Source organism: Apodemus sylvaticus, chromosome 7, assembly GCF_947179515.1.
Source record: "Apodemus sylvaticus chromosome 7, mApoSyl1.1, whole genome shotgun sequence".
Taxonomy (NCBI): Eukaryota; Metazoa; Chordata; class Mammalia; order Rodentia; family Muridae; genus Apodemus; species Apodemus sylvaticus.
The window spans coordinates 22,976,831-22,995,590 of NC_067478.1; the positions used below are offsets into that span (position 1 = coordinate 22,976,831).

General features: G+C 35.4%; 1 protein-coding gene across 4 annotated transcripts in view; it reads right to left on the bottom strand.

Annotated features, from left to right (window-relative positions):
* The window catches only part of Stag1 (stromal antigen 1), a 757,688-nt gene that overhangs the window by 175,678 nt on the left and 563,250 nt on the right, over nucleotides 1-18,760 (bottom strand). For 3 of the 4 annotated variants that reach the window (XM_052187535.1, XM_052187534.1, XM_052187536.1), the window contains 2 exons: nucleotides 11,269-11,345; nucleotides 3,218-3,422 (listed from right to left, as the gene is read on the bottom strand). The exons of the other annotated variant lie outside the window; for it this stretch is intronic. In XM_052187535.1, coding sequence (XP_052043495.1) covers nucleotides 3,218-3,422; nucleotides 11,269-11,345 — 282 coding nt within the window. The remainder of the gene's footprint in view (nucleotides 1-3,217; nucleotides 3,423-11,268; nucleotides 11,346-18,760) is intronic. 4 annotated transcript variants of the gene reach the window in all.

An 18,760-nucleotide genomic window follows, 5' to 3' on the forward strand; every position in this document is an offset into this window, starting at 1 on the left:
CAGGGAAATAACACCTTTTATAAAAGCATTAACATATATAAAATATCCTGGGGTACCCTAACTAAGCAAGTGAAAGACTTGCATGATACTGAAGAAAAAAATTGAAGAGGGTATCAGAAGATGAAAAGATCTCCCATAGTCATGGATTGTTAGGACCAATACAGGAAAAATAGCCATCCTACCAAAAGTAATCAAAAACTAATCAATGCAATGTCCATCAAAATTATGAGACAATTCTTCCCAGAACTTGATTTATTTAAATAATAAGTTTAAAGTTTTAAAATTTTTAAATATTGTTTTAATTTAAAGTTTTTTTATTCAATATATTCTTTATTTACATTTCAAATGATTTCCCCTTTCCTGGATCCCCTCTCCCCGAAATTCCCAGAAGACCTCTTCCCTGCCCCCGCTCCCCAATCTACCCCTTCCCACCTCCCTGTCCTGGTATCCCCTACACTGCTACACTGAGCCTTTCCAGGACCAGAGGCCACTCCTTCCTTCTTCTTGGGTATCATTTGGTATGTGAATTGTGTCTTGGGTATTCCAAACTTCTAGGCTAATATCCGCTTATCTGTGAGTGCATACCATGAGTGTTCTTTTGAGACTGTGTTACCTCACTAAGGATGATATTCTCCAGTTCCATCCATTTATCTAAGAATTTCATGAATTCATTGTTTCTAATGGCTGAATTACAATGGTATTCCATTGTACACGTACACACACACACACACACACACACACACACACACACACACCACATTTTCTGTATCCGTTCCTCCATCGATGGACATCTGTGTTCTTTCCAGCTTCTGGCTATTATAAATAGGGCTGCTATGACCATAGTAGAGCATGTATCCTTATTACGCTGGGGAATCCTCTGGGTATATGCCCAGGAGTGGTATAGCGGGGTCCTCCGGAAGTATCATTCCCAGTTTTCTGAGGAACCGCCAGACTGATTTCCAGAGTGGTAGTACCAGCTTGCAACCCCACCAGCAGTGGAGGAGTGTTCCTCTTTCTCCACATCCTCCCCAGCACCTGTTTTCTTCTGACTTTTTGATCTTAGCCATTCTGATTGGTGTGAGGTGAAATCTCAGGGTTGTTTTGATTTGCATTTCCCTGATGACTAAGGATGTTGAACATTTTGCTAGGTGCTTCTCAGCCATTTGATATTTCTCAGGTGATAATTCTTTGTTTAACTCTGTACCCCATTTTTAAGGGGGTTATTTGGCTCTCTGGAGTCTACCTTCTTGAGTTCTTTGTATATCTTGGATATAAGCCCTTTCAAAATTTAAAGTTTTAAATAAATTTAAAGTTTTATAATTAAAACATGAAAAACCCAACTTGCTAAAAAATTTAAATAATAAAAAGAACTTCTTGAAGGTATTTAAATATAAGGTTCTGATCTAAACAGAATTCTCAATAGAGGAAAGTCAAGTGCCTAAGAAACACTTGAAGAAATCTTCAACATTTCTAGTCATAAGAGAAATGCAAATCAAAACTATCTTAAGATTTCAAACACATAAGAATGGCTAAGATCAATAAAACAAGTGATAGCACATACTGGCGAGGATATGAAGTAAGGGAAACATTCAAACATTGCAAGTACTTGTGCAGCCATAGTACAAATCAGTGTGGCACTTCCTCAAAAAGATAGAAATAATCTACCTCAAGAACAAGCTACAGCACTCTTGACATATACCCAAAGAATACTTCAGCCTATGACACTTGCTCAACAATGTTCATTTTTCCACTATTCATAACAGCCAGAAGTTGGAAACAACCTAATGTTTATCAATAGATGAATGAATAAAGAAGATGTGGTACATTTACACAATGGAATACCAGCCACTAAACAACAAATATACATATCTGGCAAATGGATGAAATTAGAAAAAGATCATCCTAAATGAAGTAAAGGGATTCAAAAGGACAAACATATCTTTGCTTATATGTAGGTATTAGTTGTTAAATCAGTGATAACCAAGCTATAATCCACAGATGAACGGAGCTGAGGTGAAAAGGATGAAGCTAGGGGACAGGACAGATAGACCCCTTAGGAAAGGGGAACAGAGTGGACAATTATGCATGGGTGAGAAGAATCAAGTGGAGACAGGGAAAGAAGAGGCACACAAGAGAGAGAATACAGGAAGAGACGGTTAAGATTCAGATCAATTTGAGGGGTAATATAAAAACCTTAGAGAGTAAACACTTTCCATACTATACACATATTTAAAGGAGAACTAAATTATATTACCAAATAACAAGGAAGACAGAGACTCAATCTCTTGTCCAAATAAAGCTTCCACTATCAGGACTGGGTTACATCTAATTGAGCTGTTGCTGACAATACCTTTACAACTCAATGAATGAGGAGAAGCAGAGCTGGTGCCTACACAGAGCTTTCATTGTTACAAGTTAGTGTCTTTGATACAGGAAGTATCCTGAATGCTACCAAATAAAAGTAATCACCAACTTAGTCATAAAGCCTTTGATCTACAATGGTTTCTTGCCTATAAGATGAGCTAGTACAATGGTGGCACAAAGCTTGCTGAAGTGCCCAAAAGATATTTGATTTTATCTAAGAAGGCCCACTCCACAAAATGGAAATCATCCTTAACACTGGTTGGGTGACTGACCAAGAACCTCAGAATTGATACCCCAGGAACTTAAGATATAAACCAAATAATATGTTCTGAAAAAATTTCATAAAAATACTAATGGCATTCTGCTATATTATAGTTCAGTGGGTCTTGCTCAGCCACCATCAAAGAAGCTTCCTTTTGCAGCAAATAGGAGTAAATACAGAGGCCCACAGCCAGACACAATGCTGAGTATGAAAGATTGTGCAAGATAGTTTTATGCCAAGTTGACACAAGCCAACGTTATTTGAAATAAGAGAGTCTCAATTAACATCAGGCTGTAGGCAACCACATAGGGCATTTTTTTAATTAGAAATTAACGGGGGAAGGCCCCTTTTCTTTAATCCAACAAACGGCCATTTCCAATTTTTATTCTTAAGTCTGTGAAATAGAATAAAATATGCGATAATTTTCCTTCTTGCTATTAAATGAAAGCATCCAGGCAGATAAATTCCAAGAAAATTTTACTTTTACTAAAAGCACTAACTAAATTAACCTTATAGAAAATAAAAAGCTTGATTACAAAAAAATAAAAATTTAGCAAACTCAACACAAACAAAGAAGACTTGATTACTTACCAGCAAGGGTACTTGTATGCCTAAAAGCTCTGACCTGGGAGTCTGACAAACCAGTCAAAAGGGAAATTACGGTGTCCATCATATATTCATCATAAATTATGCTATATTGACACTGTCGAATCAGGACTCCAATAAATTCACAAAAATTGGAACGAAATTTTTTCCACTGAGGACCAGGCATGGTAAGGGGATAGTCACCACTGTCCTAGAATAAATAAAAAGAACTTATTAAGTATCACAAGATAGCAGTTAGATCAGAATGTTATTTCTATATACAAGGAAATATTTTATTCTAAATATACATTGAATTCTATGTGTTCGTTAATAGTGTTAAGGGTTTTCCTTTAAATATCCACAAATAATTTTTACAGTGCTGAAAACTATCAAATTGAAATCAGTGTTTACTTCATTCTGAGAAGATTCTTAATAAAAAGATAACAGTACTAATTTATATGTTTATATTTTTTAAAGATTTATTTTACTTATGAGTACATTGTAGCTGTCTGCAGACACACCCAAGAAGGGGATTGGATCCCATTACAGATGGTTGTGACCCACTATGTGGTTGTTGGGAATTGAACTCAGGACCTCTGGTAGAGCAGTCAGTCCTCTTAACTGCTGAGCCATCTCTCCAGCCTGTGTTTATATTTTTATGAAGATTTGAAGTACACAGAAAAATAATAAAGTTTAGATTAAAAGCAGTATTTACTCTACTACTGAATCTAAATATAGTAATTGAGATACATCTGTCATATTTTCTTACAGGACAGATAACTACACACACAACACAAGCACGCAAAGGTGTACATATAGAATAAAAAAGCAACTGTGAGTGTTGCCTGACTCATTCCATCATGTGGTCACTACATCTGAAAACATGTCAGCAGGCTTGGTAGCAAGTTTGAATCATCTTAGCAAATCAGTGTACCATTTCAAAGTATTTCAAAGATTATAAAACATGAGCACTTCGCAAAAAAGCCTAAAACTGACCTTTAACAGGGCAACTTGTTTCATCAAATTTTACAATAAACTTGACTAGAAAAAGCATACAATGGAAACCTTAGTAAATTGTTTGACTTTATTTAATTCATAAAATTAATAGCTGAGCCTAGTGCCAAGGGGCTTTTCTTTCCAGCTTGAAACATTTATGAAAAATACATACAAGGTCAGTTGGATATGGGTGGTATAAGCCATTTGATACCAGTCTTGAAAATAGAGGTAGAACCAGAGGATTCAGAGTTTGAAGACAGTCTGAAAAATAGGGGGGTGAGGAGTGGGGCGTTGAGGGGCGGTAGTCCATATCTCAAAAACTGAGAGGGAAACAGAAGGAGAAAGAGGAACTGAAATTGAACGGAAAAGGCAGTGATGCAGGGGCAACCAGCTAAGGTAGACAAGAGGAAATCAATTTCAATTTGATAATTGTCATTGTGAAAAATTAAGGAGAGTCTTTGCTCACTCAAAACTGCTTCCAACAAAGAATCCTAAGAACAGGGCATGGAAACGAGAACTCTTACTTTTGGAAAAACAAGTCAGCAAGTGGGTAATCTTCAACTGGCCAAAAAAAAAAAAAAAAAAGAAGTTTTTGCTTGTTCTGATTGTTCTATTGCATAAAGTGGACACTGGAGTAGGGAGCAGCCAATAGCTATTAACCAGGGATGAAATAAAGACCCAATACAACTGAGACAAGAGACAAACAGCTTGTATACTAGAGAAGAGTAGAAGAAAAATACTGCCTTGGACTTTGCATCTCATAGTGGTATCGACCAAGGACTGTAAGCTTGAAGGTGAACAGGAAGTGCAGACAAAAAGCAAAGGACTGGCTGCTATAGAAAGTTAGAAGAGGAAGCTGAAAGGGTCCCTAAGTACACTAGCCATACATGGATATCATTAAGACACAGTCAAGATCATGAATATGTTTTCATCATCAATACCAAGAAGTTAGCAACACCGTATTGCCAACTTGTAGGAGACAAGGTGATAAAGTGATTTCTTCTGTGGCCCTGGAATACAGAGATAGCAGAAGTCTCTTGAGGTATATCATAAGCAATTGGAATAAGTCACAGATAAATGTTGCTACTACTTAACACCAAAGCCTCTCTCTATAGTAAAAGAAAGCCATTATAGGAAATCACAATTGGACACATCAACAGATAATGGGGGCCCCCGATACCAATGGATATATCTGCAACACAGCTTCAACATCAATAACTCATAGAAATTCACAGAAGGAGGGGGCAGAAAGATAACTGTGATAACTATTCTTGTTGTCAACTTGACAATAACTGGAATATTGAAAACTTAAGCAGAGGGTACAGTTATGAGAGATATTTTGTTCTTAATTAAATCATTTGTAGTCGAAAGATCCACTTTTAATGTGGATCTTTTGAGGTTGAAGATCTACGTTAAATCTGGGTGACACACATCTGCTGGCAGTATATATCAAGGACATTGCTCTCTGTGCCTGCTTGCTCTTACTCTCACTGGCGAGTCCAATTCTTCAAAGGCATTAAAGCCTATTTCAACAGGATTCTGCTACCTATTAAAGACCAACTGAGACATGGACTAAACTCGACTCTAGGACCTTCCATTGATAAAAAACCATTCCTGGACTACCTAGATTACAGCTTATAAGCCATTCTAATGAATCCCTGTTTATTTTTATTTATATATATATATATATATATATATATATATATATTCATTCATTCTGCCAATTCTGTTTGTCTAAAGAACTATAATTCAATCAGAAAACCTAGAATTCTACTCTGAAACTCTCTTAGAAATGGCTGCTTAACCAAGTCCCGAACAATAACAACAAACATTCTAACACAAATAACACAGAAGCAGAAAAATCTATATTGAGACAAAGATTGCATGGAACTAACGACTGCTGAGTGAGGGAGAATTACCTCCCACCCCATAGTTTAATGCCCTAATTGGTTAGCAGATACAAAGTACTCAAGACTGAAGTCATATATATGCAAATGACAAAATATGGAGTCAGCAAGTAATAGTTATATTTGTGTATGAACCCACACACACATATACACATGTGCAACAAAGTTTCATAATGGTGTACAATAGAAGTAAACTACAACTACAGGAAAGCTATTCAATCAAAAATGTAAATACCCAAGGGCCAGGTGTCACAATGCATACCTTTAACCCCTGAACCAAGAAATCTGAGAAAGATTTCTTGCAATACTGAGGCAGTTATCTAAGTTGTTCTAAAATAGCCTGTATTATACAATGAGAAAATTTGTTTGACTTATGAGCAAATAAATAAGTAAGCAAGCAACCAGATAAATGATTTGTTTGTTTAAACAAAAAGGTAAATAAACAGATTAATAGATAAATGGAACAAAGAAAGAAGGAAGCCAAAACAAATTGGGCAAACCTCTAAAGAACCCCTACAATGTAGATATTTAGGTGTATTAGGTAAAATTTTAACATTATGATATTGTAAACTTTTGGGATTATGAATATAACTCACAAAAAAGTTGAGGTATACCTGCATGAAAAAAGATTCAGGCATTCACTAGTGATTATGGAAAATGACCGTGACATCACACAATGAAGAAAGAATGGCACTACAAGTATTACTTCGAAGAATGATCAACCTATACTTTTATTCAAGGTCATAAACTACCCAGTCATGTCCCTGCACTATGCCTAGTAATGACTGACCAGCAAACATGCTTTTAGCAGTGTACTGATCCTTATTACAGAAAAATGAGCAAAACAACACCTTTTCTTTCAAAGAATTTCTAATTTAATTTAAAGAGATGGGGACAGACATAAATGAGTTAGTAAATAAAAGGAGCATTACAAGGGAATATAAGAATTAAAAGAGATTATCAAGTCTCTAAAGACATTACAGGGAAGAAAAAAAATAAGGACAATATTCCAGATAACAACAAAGTTAGGAAAAAGCCTATAACCAAAGGCATAAACATAGGAGAGTGACACGATTTTAGGTTGCATAAGCTGAAAGAGAATTTACTGAAATAACCAGAAGGCAACACAGTTAATCACAAAAAATGTTCAAAAAAGTCAGAATTTGAAGAAATAAATTATTTTAAACAGAAGCAAAACTTCCTTTTCTTTTTTTTTTTCTTTTTAGTCAGACCTATGGACTAAAAGATAGGACTCCTGTATGCTAAAAAAAATTTATCTCAACACAAAAAAGGTAAGGATGTATGATTGCAACACAAAGAGTGTAGACAGGTTACAAATAAAAGGATCAAGGCAAGAGACTTCTAGCATTCCTAAACTCAAAGCAAAAAGAGATGGAAAACAGAGTGGCTTTGAGTAACACTGGGGATGGGAAAAAAAATAACAGGAAGAGTATCCAATGTTGAAGTAATAAAACTACTAATATAGGCTAAAATCAAACAACAAAAGAACCAATCTCATGTCAATATTTGTGAATGAACAAGTTTATCTCGGATACAAGACAAAAAAGTAACTCTGTGCCGAAAGTAAAATTTGTGGGTTTTGTTCTCTTTTGTTTTTTCAGACATGGTCTTACTATATACCCCTGGATGGGATAGAACGCTATATAAACAAGAATGGCCATGAATTCATGAAAATCAGCCTGTCTCTACTTCCCAAGAGCTGAAACTAAAGATCTATGTCATGATGCCCCTAAACAGCAAATTATATGTTTAGGAATGTCTCATTAGGCTGTAACACATAAAGAGATGGTCACATAACTCAAAAATGATTTATATAGAAAATTTTTGGACCTTAAACCACAGTGGTAACTATATTCCAAAGCATACTGATTTATGTGCAAATTAAATCCAGTAACTGAGAGAAAAGCTATAAGCTATGCATATCAAATCTGTAGACCTGATTTCATCCCCAAAACACAAATAGAAACACCTGGTGATGGTAATACACTCTTAATACCAGACTTTGGGAAGTAAGAAAGGCAAATCACTAAGGCAACAATATGGATTACACGAAATGGCATCTCTAAAATCAAATGCAAGATAAAAAACAAATTCATTTAAAGACATTAAAAGCTTAAAAGGAACATTGGGGCAGAGAATTATTTTTAAGCTATCCTCTAGTTTTCGGTTTGTTTGGTTTTTTTTCCTTTCTTTTTTTTTCTTATTCTTTTTCGAGACAGGTTTTCTCTGTATAGCCCTGGTTGACCTGGAACTCACTCTGTAGACCAGGCTGTCTACCAACTCAAAAATCCACCTGCCTCTGCCTCCCAAGTGCTGGGATTAAAGCAACACAATTGCCCAACTATCCTCTAGTTTTCTCATGATTCCTACTGTAATAAATATTTCCTTTATCTATGTATTACCTTCATTTAATACTTGTATCTGTATAGTATTAATAATTTTGTTTTCTAATTTGTTGTTCTTCTCTTAAACCAGCAGCTGTCAAATTTCATTATATACTAGAATCATCAGGCGTATGACCAGGACATCTTACAAAGAAATCATAAGCTTCTCAAGTCAATCAAAATATCTAGAGCAGTGATTCTCAACCTTCGCAATGTTGTGACTCTTTAATACGGTTTCTGAAGTTGTGATGACCACCAACCATAAAACTATTTCTTTGCTCCTTTAAAACTATAGTTTTTCTACTGTTATACGTCATAATGTAAATATTTGATATGCAACCCCCAAATGGGTCACAGCCTACAAGTTGAAAACTACTGGTCTAGAATAAATACCTAGGTGATACATCAGCACTTATTCTTTTTAATGATTAGGTATCACTAATGTCTAAAAAGTATGGCAGCTCCTTTCAAAACTTCACAATATGGCTGAAAATAAGTGTTACTATACTGAAGATGAAAACAAACCTGTGATTTTAATCAACAATGTTATAAAGCATGGCACTGTCAAGGCAATCCAGAAGCTAAGAAAAAAAATCTATCAGCTAGCATATTAATATGGTTTTATCTTCTTTAGCCTTATTTAAATTTGTGAATACACTAGACATAAATTCTTACTGTAACAAAATTTAATGTAGTGAAATGTATCTCTATAGAAATGTTTTCAAAATTCTGAAGTTTCCTTTAGCTTTTAAGTTAAATTAGCACAAAATATAAGAAGGTCCTTATAATCCAAATTAACAAGTAGTTTGCCTACCAACTGTCTTCGGAAGTGGAAGCTTCATAGAGCTCTTGGTTATCACTGTGAGCACACTCAAAGGGAGTACAGAAGTCCCCTCTCCTGTCTTGGTTATCAATGTGAGTACACTCAAAGGGAGTACAGAAGTCCCCTCTCCTGTCTTGGTTATCACTGTGAGTACACTCAAAGGAGTAGAGAAGTCCCCTCTCCTGTCTTGGGTTATCACTGTGAGTACACTCAAAGGGAGTACAGAAGTTCCCTCTCCTGTCTTGGGTTATCACTGTGAGTACACTCAAAGGGAGTACAGAAGTCTACTCTCCTATCCTGGGTTATCACTGTGAGTACACTCAAAGGGAGTACAGAAGTCCCCTCTCCTGTCTTGCATCCTGGCCACGAGTTGTTTGGCAAAGAGCCTTGATAAATTGATTCAACACAAAACTAAAGTGATCAGGTCATTAGAAAATAGTATGGCACCTATACAACTGTTATATAAAATATGATTTTCCTCTTCATGATTTAGTTAAAACAGATATTAGTCTGAGAAATCTGAACAATACAGTGTTTCACATAAAAAAAACAGATATTCACACCAAATGGGGAAAAATAAAGTATAATCATCTAAGATTTTAGGAAATTGAAAATATAGAAATACATAAATAACAAATCAACTCATTCCTATGGAATATGACTAAATGAAGCAAAAGATGGTGTCAGAATAGCTCTGTAATTGAGAACATGCAAAATACTTTTGATGTGAATTGCAAGATGTAAATACCTGATGGAAACAACATCAATTAAGCTCTAAATGGTTGACATTTTTGTACTATTTTATTCAAATAGAAAGTGATAAAAATTCAACTAATCATAAAAATATAACCTAGAAAAGGCAATCCTGTTAATGCTTCGAAAAAAAAAAAAACAGAATTCTTCTGTAAATTAAAATGATACATTAAAAGTAGTGATTGATTTGGTAGCATTACATGAATTAACTTTATCATAAATACAATATAAAAATTAAACTGTGTTCCTGAATCTTGTAATATGACATTAGAACTAGGAATTTTGATTAGTTTCTGAAGAATAACAATAGAAATATGTATTTTAAATAGAAATTGGAGCATTCAAACAGTATGTTCCCAGTAGAACTGTACTGGCTGGTTTTGTCAGCTTGGCACAAGGGGGAAGACCTCCCTTGAAGAAATGCCTCCATGAGATCCAGCTGTGGAGCATTTTTGCAATTAGTGATTAAGGGTGTGAGGGCCTTTTGTGGGTGGTGCCATCCCTGGGCTGGTAGTCTTGGGTTCTATAAGAAAGCAAGCTGAGCAAGCCAGGGGAAACAAGTCACTAAGAAACATCCCTCCATGGTCTCTGCATCAGTTCCTGCTTCCTGACCTGCTTGAGTGCCAGTCCTGACTTCCTTTGGTGATCAACAGCAATGAGGAAATGTAAGCTGAATAAACCCTTTCCTCCCAAACTTGCTTCTTGGTCATGATGTTTTGTACAAGAATTTAGAAAACCCTGACTAAGACAAGAACCATACACACAAGTGTGTGAGAATCTAGAAAGTACAGAGATACTGTCCCACATAGTTGAGAAATTCTTGATTAAATACAATTAAGCAAAACTTTCTTCATTAGAATTACTAACAATCTTAGAAGACATTCTAATAATCTGTAAGATAGGTTTATTATAAACAACACTACTCAAATTTATCCAACCTCCAGACCATTTTTACCTCTAAAGCATTTAATGAAGATGGTATTTCACTTTGGAAACAAAATTAAGAATTAGAAACTGCCAGGATTATTGCAAAATGTCAACTTTAACTATTGGCATTTTCAATTATACTGTCTTCATTTAAAACTAAGCAGACAAAATATTTGAATCAATATTTTTAATTATGATTTAAAAATATGGAATTGATTTGTACAGGTATCGGAATGTTATATATACCTCATCAAATTCTTCAGTCATTTTTCTGATTATTTCTGCATTCTGCATATTTCGAAACATCTCTATTCTGACAGTACCTGTGGAAAAATAGATTTTACAGTTAGTCTGTATCGTATAATAAACATTAATCCTGACCATATAACAGTTTAAAACCTTTGTAAAAACTAGTTAGGTTTCCTGTTCATTTCAATTTTCTCCATTAATTTTTTAAAAAATAAGTATTTTATGTAGATGGGATGTTTTGCCTATATTTATGTGTCTGACATCATATATGTGCATATTGCCTGCAGACACCAAAACAGTGTATTGGATACCTTCGGGCAAGAATTATAGATTATTATACACCACCATGTAGAAACTGGAAGCCAAACGCTTAAGTACTCTTGAAGAGCAGCCAATGCTATTAACCATTAAACCATTTTCTACCCCCTCATATCCTTTTTTATACCATCTACTTTAAAGGAATGTTTTATTTAGAAACATAACACCTTTCAATAAAATGTTTTTCTAAAACCCAAGTTATTAAGTTCTATATAATGATTACTGATAAAAGAAAAAGTTAATTTTCTTTTGTGCTTCTTGATAGCTTAATTTTTAATTCATAAACTAGGCATAGTGGCACATGCCTATAATCCGAGAATTTAGGAAGGAAGCTTAGGGATAACAGGTTCAAGATAATTCTTGGATATATAGCATGTTCTACGCCAACCTGGACTCTATAAGATACCACCTCTTAAATCAAACACAAAACAAAATCAACATAATTTAAAGATGTTAAAAGCTTAAAATGAACATTGAAACAGAGAATCTTTTTATAAAGATTCACTTTTATTTATATAAATACAACATATTTGAAAATTTTTTTGTTTTGTTTTTGGGCTCAGGAGGTGGCTGGGGTGTGTGTGTGTGTGGAGTCACTTGCTGCAAAACTTGACCCAAGTTTCATCCCCTATACCCACATGGTGAAAAAAAAAAAAGAATCAACTCTTACAAGTATTCCTCTGACCTCCATATGTGTCATGGGGGCATGCTCACACACACTCACAAAAGCCAAGGAATGAAGGCATGAACTAACTAACTAATTTTTTAATTACAAGAATAAAGTATACTGTAAAGTCTTTGAAAACCAAATTCCGGGTTAAAACCTCTCCCCTCAACAAGTCCTAATGATTAAAGTTCTTAGGAAATCATCCAATAATGATGAAAGTATTGGCCCTGATAGGACATTAAATTTACATAGGGCCTAAAAATTAGCAAAGAAGCAGTATGGTAACACATTTTATGAACTGTAGGAAACACCAAAGATACTGACACTGTGGAGACTCTCATAAAATGAAGATACAGTAAGGGCTGTAGTCAAATGACAAAGGAATAAGTCTTGGAAAAATAAACTAGGTACATAAGGACTTATGGTGATTGCACCCCTGATCAATAAACCGAATATAACACTATCAGACTTGAAGAATCAGAACTACTTGATGTGAGCTGCTAATAAATTTATGAACTACAGAAATTGATACTGATAATTATATTTTTAAATCACCTACCTACAGAATAATATAAAACAACCCCAGTAGACATGTACTGCTAATCATCAGAAAAATCCATATTTAAAAGAATTTAAAGTGCTGTTTTGAGAGGGATGTGTGAATGTGTTTAAAAGTACACATGTATGGATATCCGCATCAGATGTCTTCTTTAATCACTCTCCAGCTTCTGTTGAGGCAAACCCTTACTGAATCCAAAATCAGTGACTGTGAGCTGTCTTTGCTGGCTAGTCAGCTTGTTCCAAGGATTCCCTGTCTTTACTTCTTCCTGCTGGAATGACAGGCAGGATTCCCTGAATCCCCAGCATTCTATATAGGTTCTGGGGATCTAAAACCCGGCGATCAGTTTTGTGAAGCAAGGATGTTCTTCTATGAGCCCTCATCTCTTCAATTCTGATGTGATCTTTAAATAAAAGGATGATATCTTTAATTTGAGGTGATTTTTATAAATAATTCAAGAATTTTACCCTTGCCAGTCTATTCAACAAAAATGCAAACACTGATAAAAAGTCATGCACAAGGGCCAAATGTGATCAATCGCGGGTGAAGAAATTTAAAATGAGTATCACCTTTCTAAAAAACTAGAAGCATAAGCTCCAAACCAAAAACAAATTATATAATACAAAATAACTGATATACTTAATAACATTGATGGTTTTTCAAGATAATAGGTTGAAAACACAGCATCAAAGAAGGAAAGGATGGACCAGAAAGATGGCAGATGCTTTAGAAGGTAAAGGTACTTGCTGCCAGACTGATGAAATATGGCTTTCATAGCTGAATCAGTGTGGTAAAAACAGCTGAGTCCACAAGTTGTTCACAACTGATTTCCACATACCTGCATGCATATGTATATATGTATATATGTATGTATGTACATACAAATACTGTGTATATATACACATACATACACATGCATACATACATACATATATATATGTACAAAAACACTCATAGACATACACACAAAATAAATACATTAAAATAAAGTTATTATCATACCATTTATACAAATCTCCAAACTAGGCCTAGTAGAATACACTTTGAATGCTAACACTCAGGAGCTAAGATCTCTGTAAATCTGGGGCCAGAATGGTCTGCTTAAGTATTTCTAGGACAGCTAGAGTCAAATAATGAACAAACAAGCAACAACAAAACACGGTCCTGTACAAGATGGAGCTCAGCAAAGCTGAGAGAAACCTGAATGATCTTGTGAGTATCAGTAGTGCAAGGATGACACTGCAGAAGAGGATTTCCGTGGGTAGAGGAGAGCCTAAGGCAGAGAGCCCTGCCCTGCCTCAGCTGCACCACTTCCTCAGCTTGCCTTCACTGCCCATTTTCCTCCTGCAGTTTCTTTCTGCTGCCTCTGTCCTTTTTGGTTTTTGGTTTTGTTTGTCTGTTTCTGTTGGTTTGGTTTGGTTTTGGAGTCTTTTCTTTTCATTAAGGGATAAGCAGTGCCTCAAACATAGTAAGTGCTCAAAAAAGATTTGTGGAATGCCTTTCTCTTCCCACTCTGCTGTTTTGGGTGTTACTATATTTCTTTCTGATAGTCATTTCCTTAGTTCAGTTAATACTCTTTTAATATATGCTCCAGAAACTGAATTCTGCTGAAGATACTGTGTAGAACCAACCCAGTCCTAAACCACAGATAGTGGACACCATAAAGCTAAGTAGTGCATTAGAAAAAGGAGGACGGATTTGTACAAGGTAGAGCTGATTAGGAAAACAGAGATGTGGTTTGTAACCCCAGGCCTTTAAGGTGGGGGGTCTACAGAGGCTTTTTCAAACAAAAGGGTTTTTTTCTACTTCTCTCAGCCTCTGGAATGGTTTTATCTACACTTATAGCCCCCAAGCTGTCCTGAGACACATCTGTCATTGATGGTGCTTTCATAGCATTGCTCCTCCTTTATCCAAGAGATACTGGGGGACGGGAGCCTTGGTCTCTGTACTGGCAGGTGTTGTGTGTTAACTTGACACCAGCTGGAGTTATCACTGAGAAATGCCTCCAAGAGATCCAGCTGTGGGGCATTTTCTCAATTAGTGATCAAGGGTGGGAGGGCCCATTGTGGGTGGTGCCATCCCTTGGCTGGTAGTAAAAATTCTCTAACTTTACAACATTTGGTTGGAATACATTTTGGTAGCAAAATCTTTGAAATAATATGGTGTTTATCAGCTTCACTATTTATTAGCATGGTGCACAGCAAAATGTATACAGTCTCTATGAAATTCAAATAACTTCTTTTTAGTTAAATGCCTTTTTGTTAAGAGATGAATCAATTTTCCTACAAATAAAATGACTTCATTCTTTTTGTGACTATAAAACAAAATCCTGAATACATAAACCACATTTTCCTTATCCATGTCTCTGTTGCTGAAGGCCTAATCTAGCACCGTAATTTAGCAACCCTGAATAGCGCCGCCAGGAGCACTGGTGTGGTGTACATATCTTTGGGTAATGTCTAGAAAGGGTAGTTTGGTCATAAGTCACATCATCTACGTTTATTTATTTTTTTTGAGGACCTTGATTTCTACAGTGTCTAGATTAGTTTGCATTCTCAAGAGGGTCTGTAACTCAAGAATTCCTTTTTGTTCATTTCCTTGTCAGTATTTATTATGTGTTTTCTTGATTGCTGACATTCTGGAAGAAGACGGAATCTCAATGCCTGCTTCATTTGCATTTCCCTGATGAGTAGCCATACTGAAATTTATTTTTATGTTTATGTATGCCATTTGTACTTCATCTTGAGAGCTTTTTCATTTTATTACTCTACTAAATGACTGGATTGTTTGTGATATCTAACTTTGAAGGCAGTATTAGGGCTACTGTAGAGAAGATCCAATGCTCTGCTCAATGCTTTAAATTCTAGAGCCTGGAGAATGAATGTATAGCAGACTGAAGTTTAAAAATACATTCATATAAGAAGCCAATAGAGATAAAAAAATCATATTTGAGAAAATGGGAAGTTAAATCTTTTACATTATGTCTATAGTTGATAAAAAGCAGACTCGATACTGAGCTGTCAACTTCAGTCACATTTTACCGCTGCTCTTAATCTGAGGTCCATGAAGTAACAGTTTCTTGGGTTGTTGCTTTTGATAGAATTCTAGAACCTCCCTGGAATTCTAATGGAACCTGGATTTCTACTTACCTGTGTTTCCAGGTTAAAAAGGTGTTTGGAAAATGGAACCTAATTTTTCTTTTTCTAAGAACCAGAAAAATCACTGCAGCAGTTACCTAACCACTCATACCTAGCCTTCAATCCAAAGTAGAGGCAATTAGGCTTAACAGCACTAAATATCCTTACCCAAAAGACCTTGTATTTACAAGAAAGAGAATGAAGTAATCAAAAGAAACAGGGGAACAATTAATTTGTCGCATACCTCTGTATGTAAACAGACTAGAGAACCATAACTGTGTCACTTCTGTATGTACAACCTTATCACTGTTCAGAGAAGTAGAATTGTATTCTTTGATGCTTCTTGCCCATTTTAACCTTTACTTCCCATAAGTTCTATACTAATAAGGACCTGACCCTTTGTATCTTTCCAACTAGAAATAAAACAATGTAAATGTGAAATTTATATAAAAAAGTTAAAGATAGGAGATAAACACAGGCAAATTCTTGCTTCTTGATACTATAACAGTATTGCAAATAACATTTTAACTTTCTAGTTTTTAATAACGTAGCATTACATAATTAGCAATACTGTATTCTTTGTGTGATGAAATATACTACTACTACCTAATGCGCTAGCAAAAAGCATTCCAAACAATAAAGGCCTTTGAAGTATTAAGTGTATGAATCAGCCTCTTTTTTTTAAACATTAATTTATTTTATGTATATGAGTACACTGTAGCTGTACAGATTGTTGTGAGGCTTCAGGTTGTTGCTAGGAATTCAATTTAGGACCTCTGCTCACTCCAGTCAACCCTGCTCACTCCAGCCCAAAGATTTATTTATTTTTATAAATGAGTGCACTGTAGCAGTCTTCAGACACTCCAGAAGAGGGCATCAGATCACATTATGGGTGGTTGTGAGCCACCATGTGGTTGCTGGGATTTGAACTCAGGACCTTTGGAAGAGCAGTCAGTGCTCTTAACTGCTGAGCCATCTCTCCAGCCCCTGAATCAGCCTCTTATTTCAGAGATTATAGTCACAGATTCTTAATAAATATCTCCCATTATGGTGATAAAGGGATAGTGAAATCATATGCTAGGACAAAGTTTTGGTGCTCTTTCTTCCATGCTAGCTTTAACTAGGCTCATATGAGCTATCAATCAAAATAAAACATGGAAAAACTGCCAAAGAGTATCAATGAATTTGGTAGAGGAAACCTTCAGAAGGGAGAGGTAGTTCTAAGACTACTAAAACTGGAAGGCATTCACTAAAGAACTATCAGCACAAAATAAATGCAGGGCTGATTATTTAGTAATGCAATGACTTTGAGCATCTTTCTAATGAACTAAGGAAAGGAAACTGGGGAAAATGTTCAGAAAAAGACACATATTCTGCAATCTTTCCAACAGATATTTGCAACAGAATGTGTTAAGTGTGTTGGAGTACATGTGAATGACCTGGGTTATATGTGCAATAACAGGGTAAAAATAAAAAATTAATATGAATATATTTTATAAAATATGTAATTTTTAGAATGACTTTAAAGTTGTGAGTTTACCTTCATTGACGTGCCTGTCTCTAGATGGCAGTCTATATTTTGTAACATTCCTAATTAAATATGAATATATTCCTTCCTTGGTAAGCATGAAGATGATTGTACATTATATTAGTAAACAGTCATCTATTATTTAGGTTTACTATGAAGGAGGCTCTGTAAGTGAGTTCCCACCCATTCCCATCATTTCAGACCCAAACATGTTTATCTCAAAATACCCTCTGAAGTCATTTCTCCAGGAATGAGATTGGACTCCTAACTGCACCAGGGAGGAAAGAACATCAAAACAGCAGAGTAAAAATGTTACCTTTATCTCATGATATAAGAAGTACTTGTAGTGACTAAGAAAAGCTTAAGTTTAGTCATGAGAGTAAAATAGAGAACTGAATTCTGTCATTCTCAGCTTGACCAAATACCGCAGGGCAGGACCACAGGCAGGACGCCCCTGAGCCAGTTGGTCACATCGTACACCAAGACCTCCAGTACACAGGCATCCTTCAGCATAACACCCACCTTCAACAGAGAAAGGCATGGCATTCTGCTTCCTTTAGCCTTAAGGAAACACAGCCAATTTAAACAGTGATTCCCTGCTGCCTCCCAAAGACCACCCATACAACCTGGACAGCTCTCCAAGGATTCTGAACATTAGCAGAACAATCTACTAAACCAACAAAAAGGTTTGCTATCAAGCTGAGAAATCAAATCTTTTGCTAGCTGAGCTGGTAACACTTCAGAAACAACATTTAACTATCAAGAGTTGCCACCAAATTGATTCCACAACAAGTACCTGACCCACAATCTGAGCAAATAGGTTAACCAAAAAAAAAAAAAAAATCCAAAGGTGAGGCCAAATAGACATACCAAGAAACTCTAGAGATAACTTAACTCCAGATACCTAGGTCCTATGAAAAAAACATGAAACACAAATAACCAAGACAATTTGTCTATTTCAAGAAATTTGCACTCCCAGGGTAATACCCCCTGAAAAAATTAGCTTTGCTAAGAAAAAAAACAATGACTTCATAATGCATAATACTATCAACCACATTATTTTTGTTTAACCTACCCTGATTTGTTTTTAATCTTTTATTATTATTATTATTATTATTATTATTATTATCTGTTTCTACTCTAATTAGACATGGATTTGGTGGAAGAAAAACTGTGATCAGAATATATTATTTTAAAAAAATTTATTTTCGGGTTGGAGAAATGGCTCAACAATTAAGAGCACTGATTGTTCTTCCAGAAGTTCTGAGTTCAATTCCCAG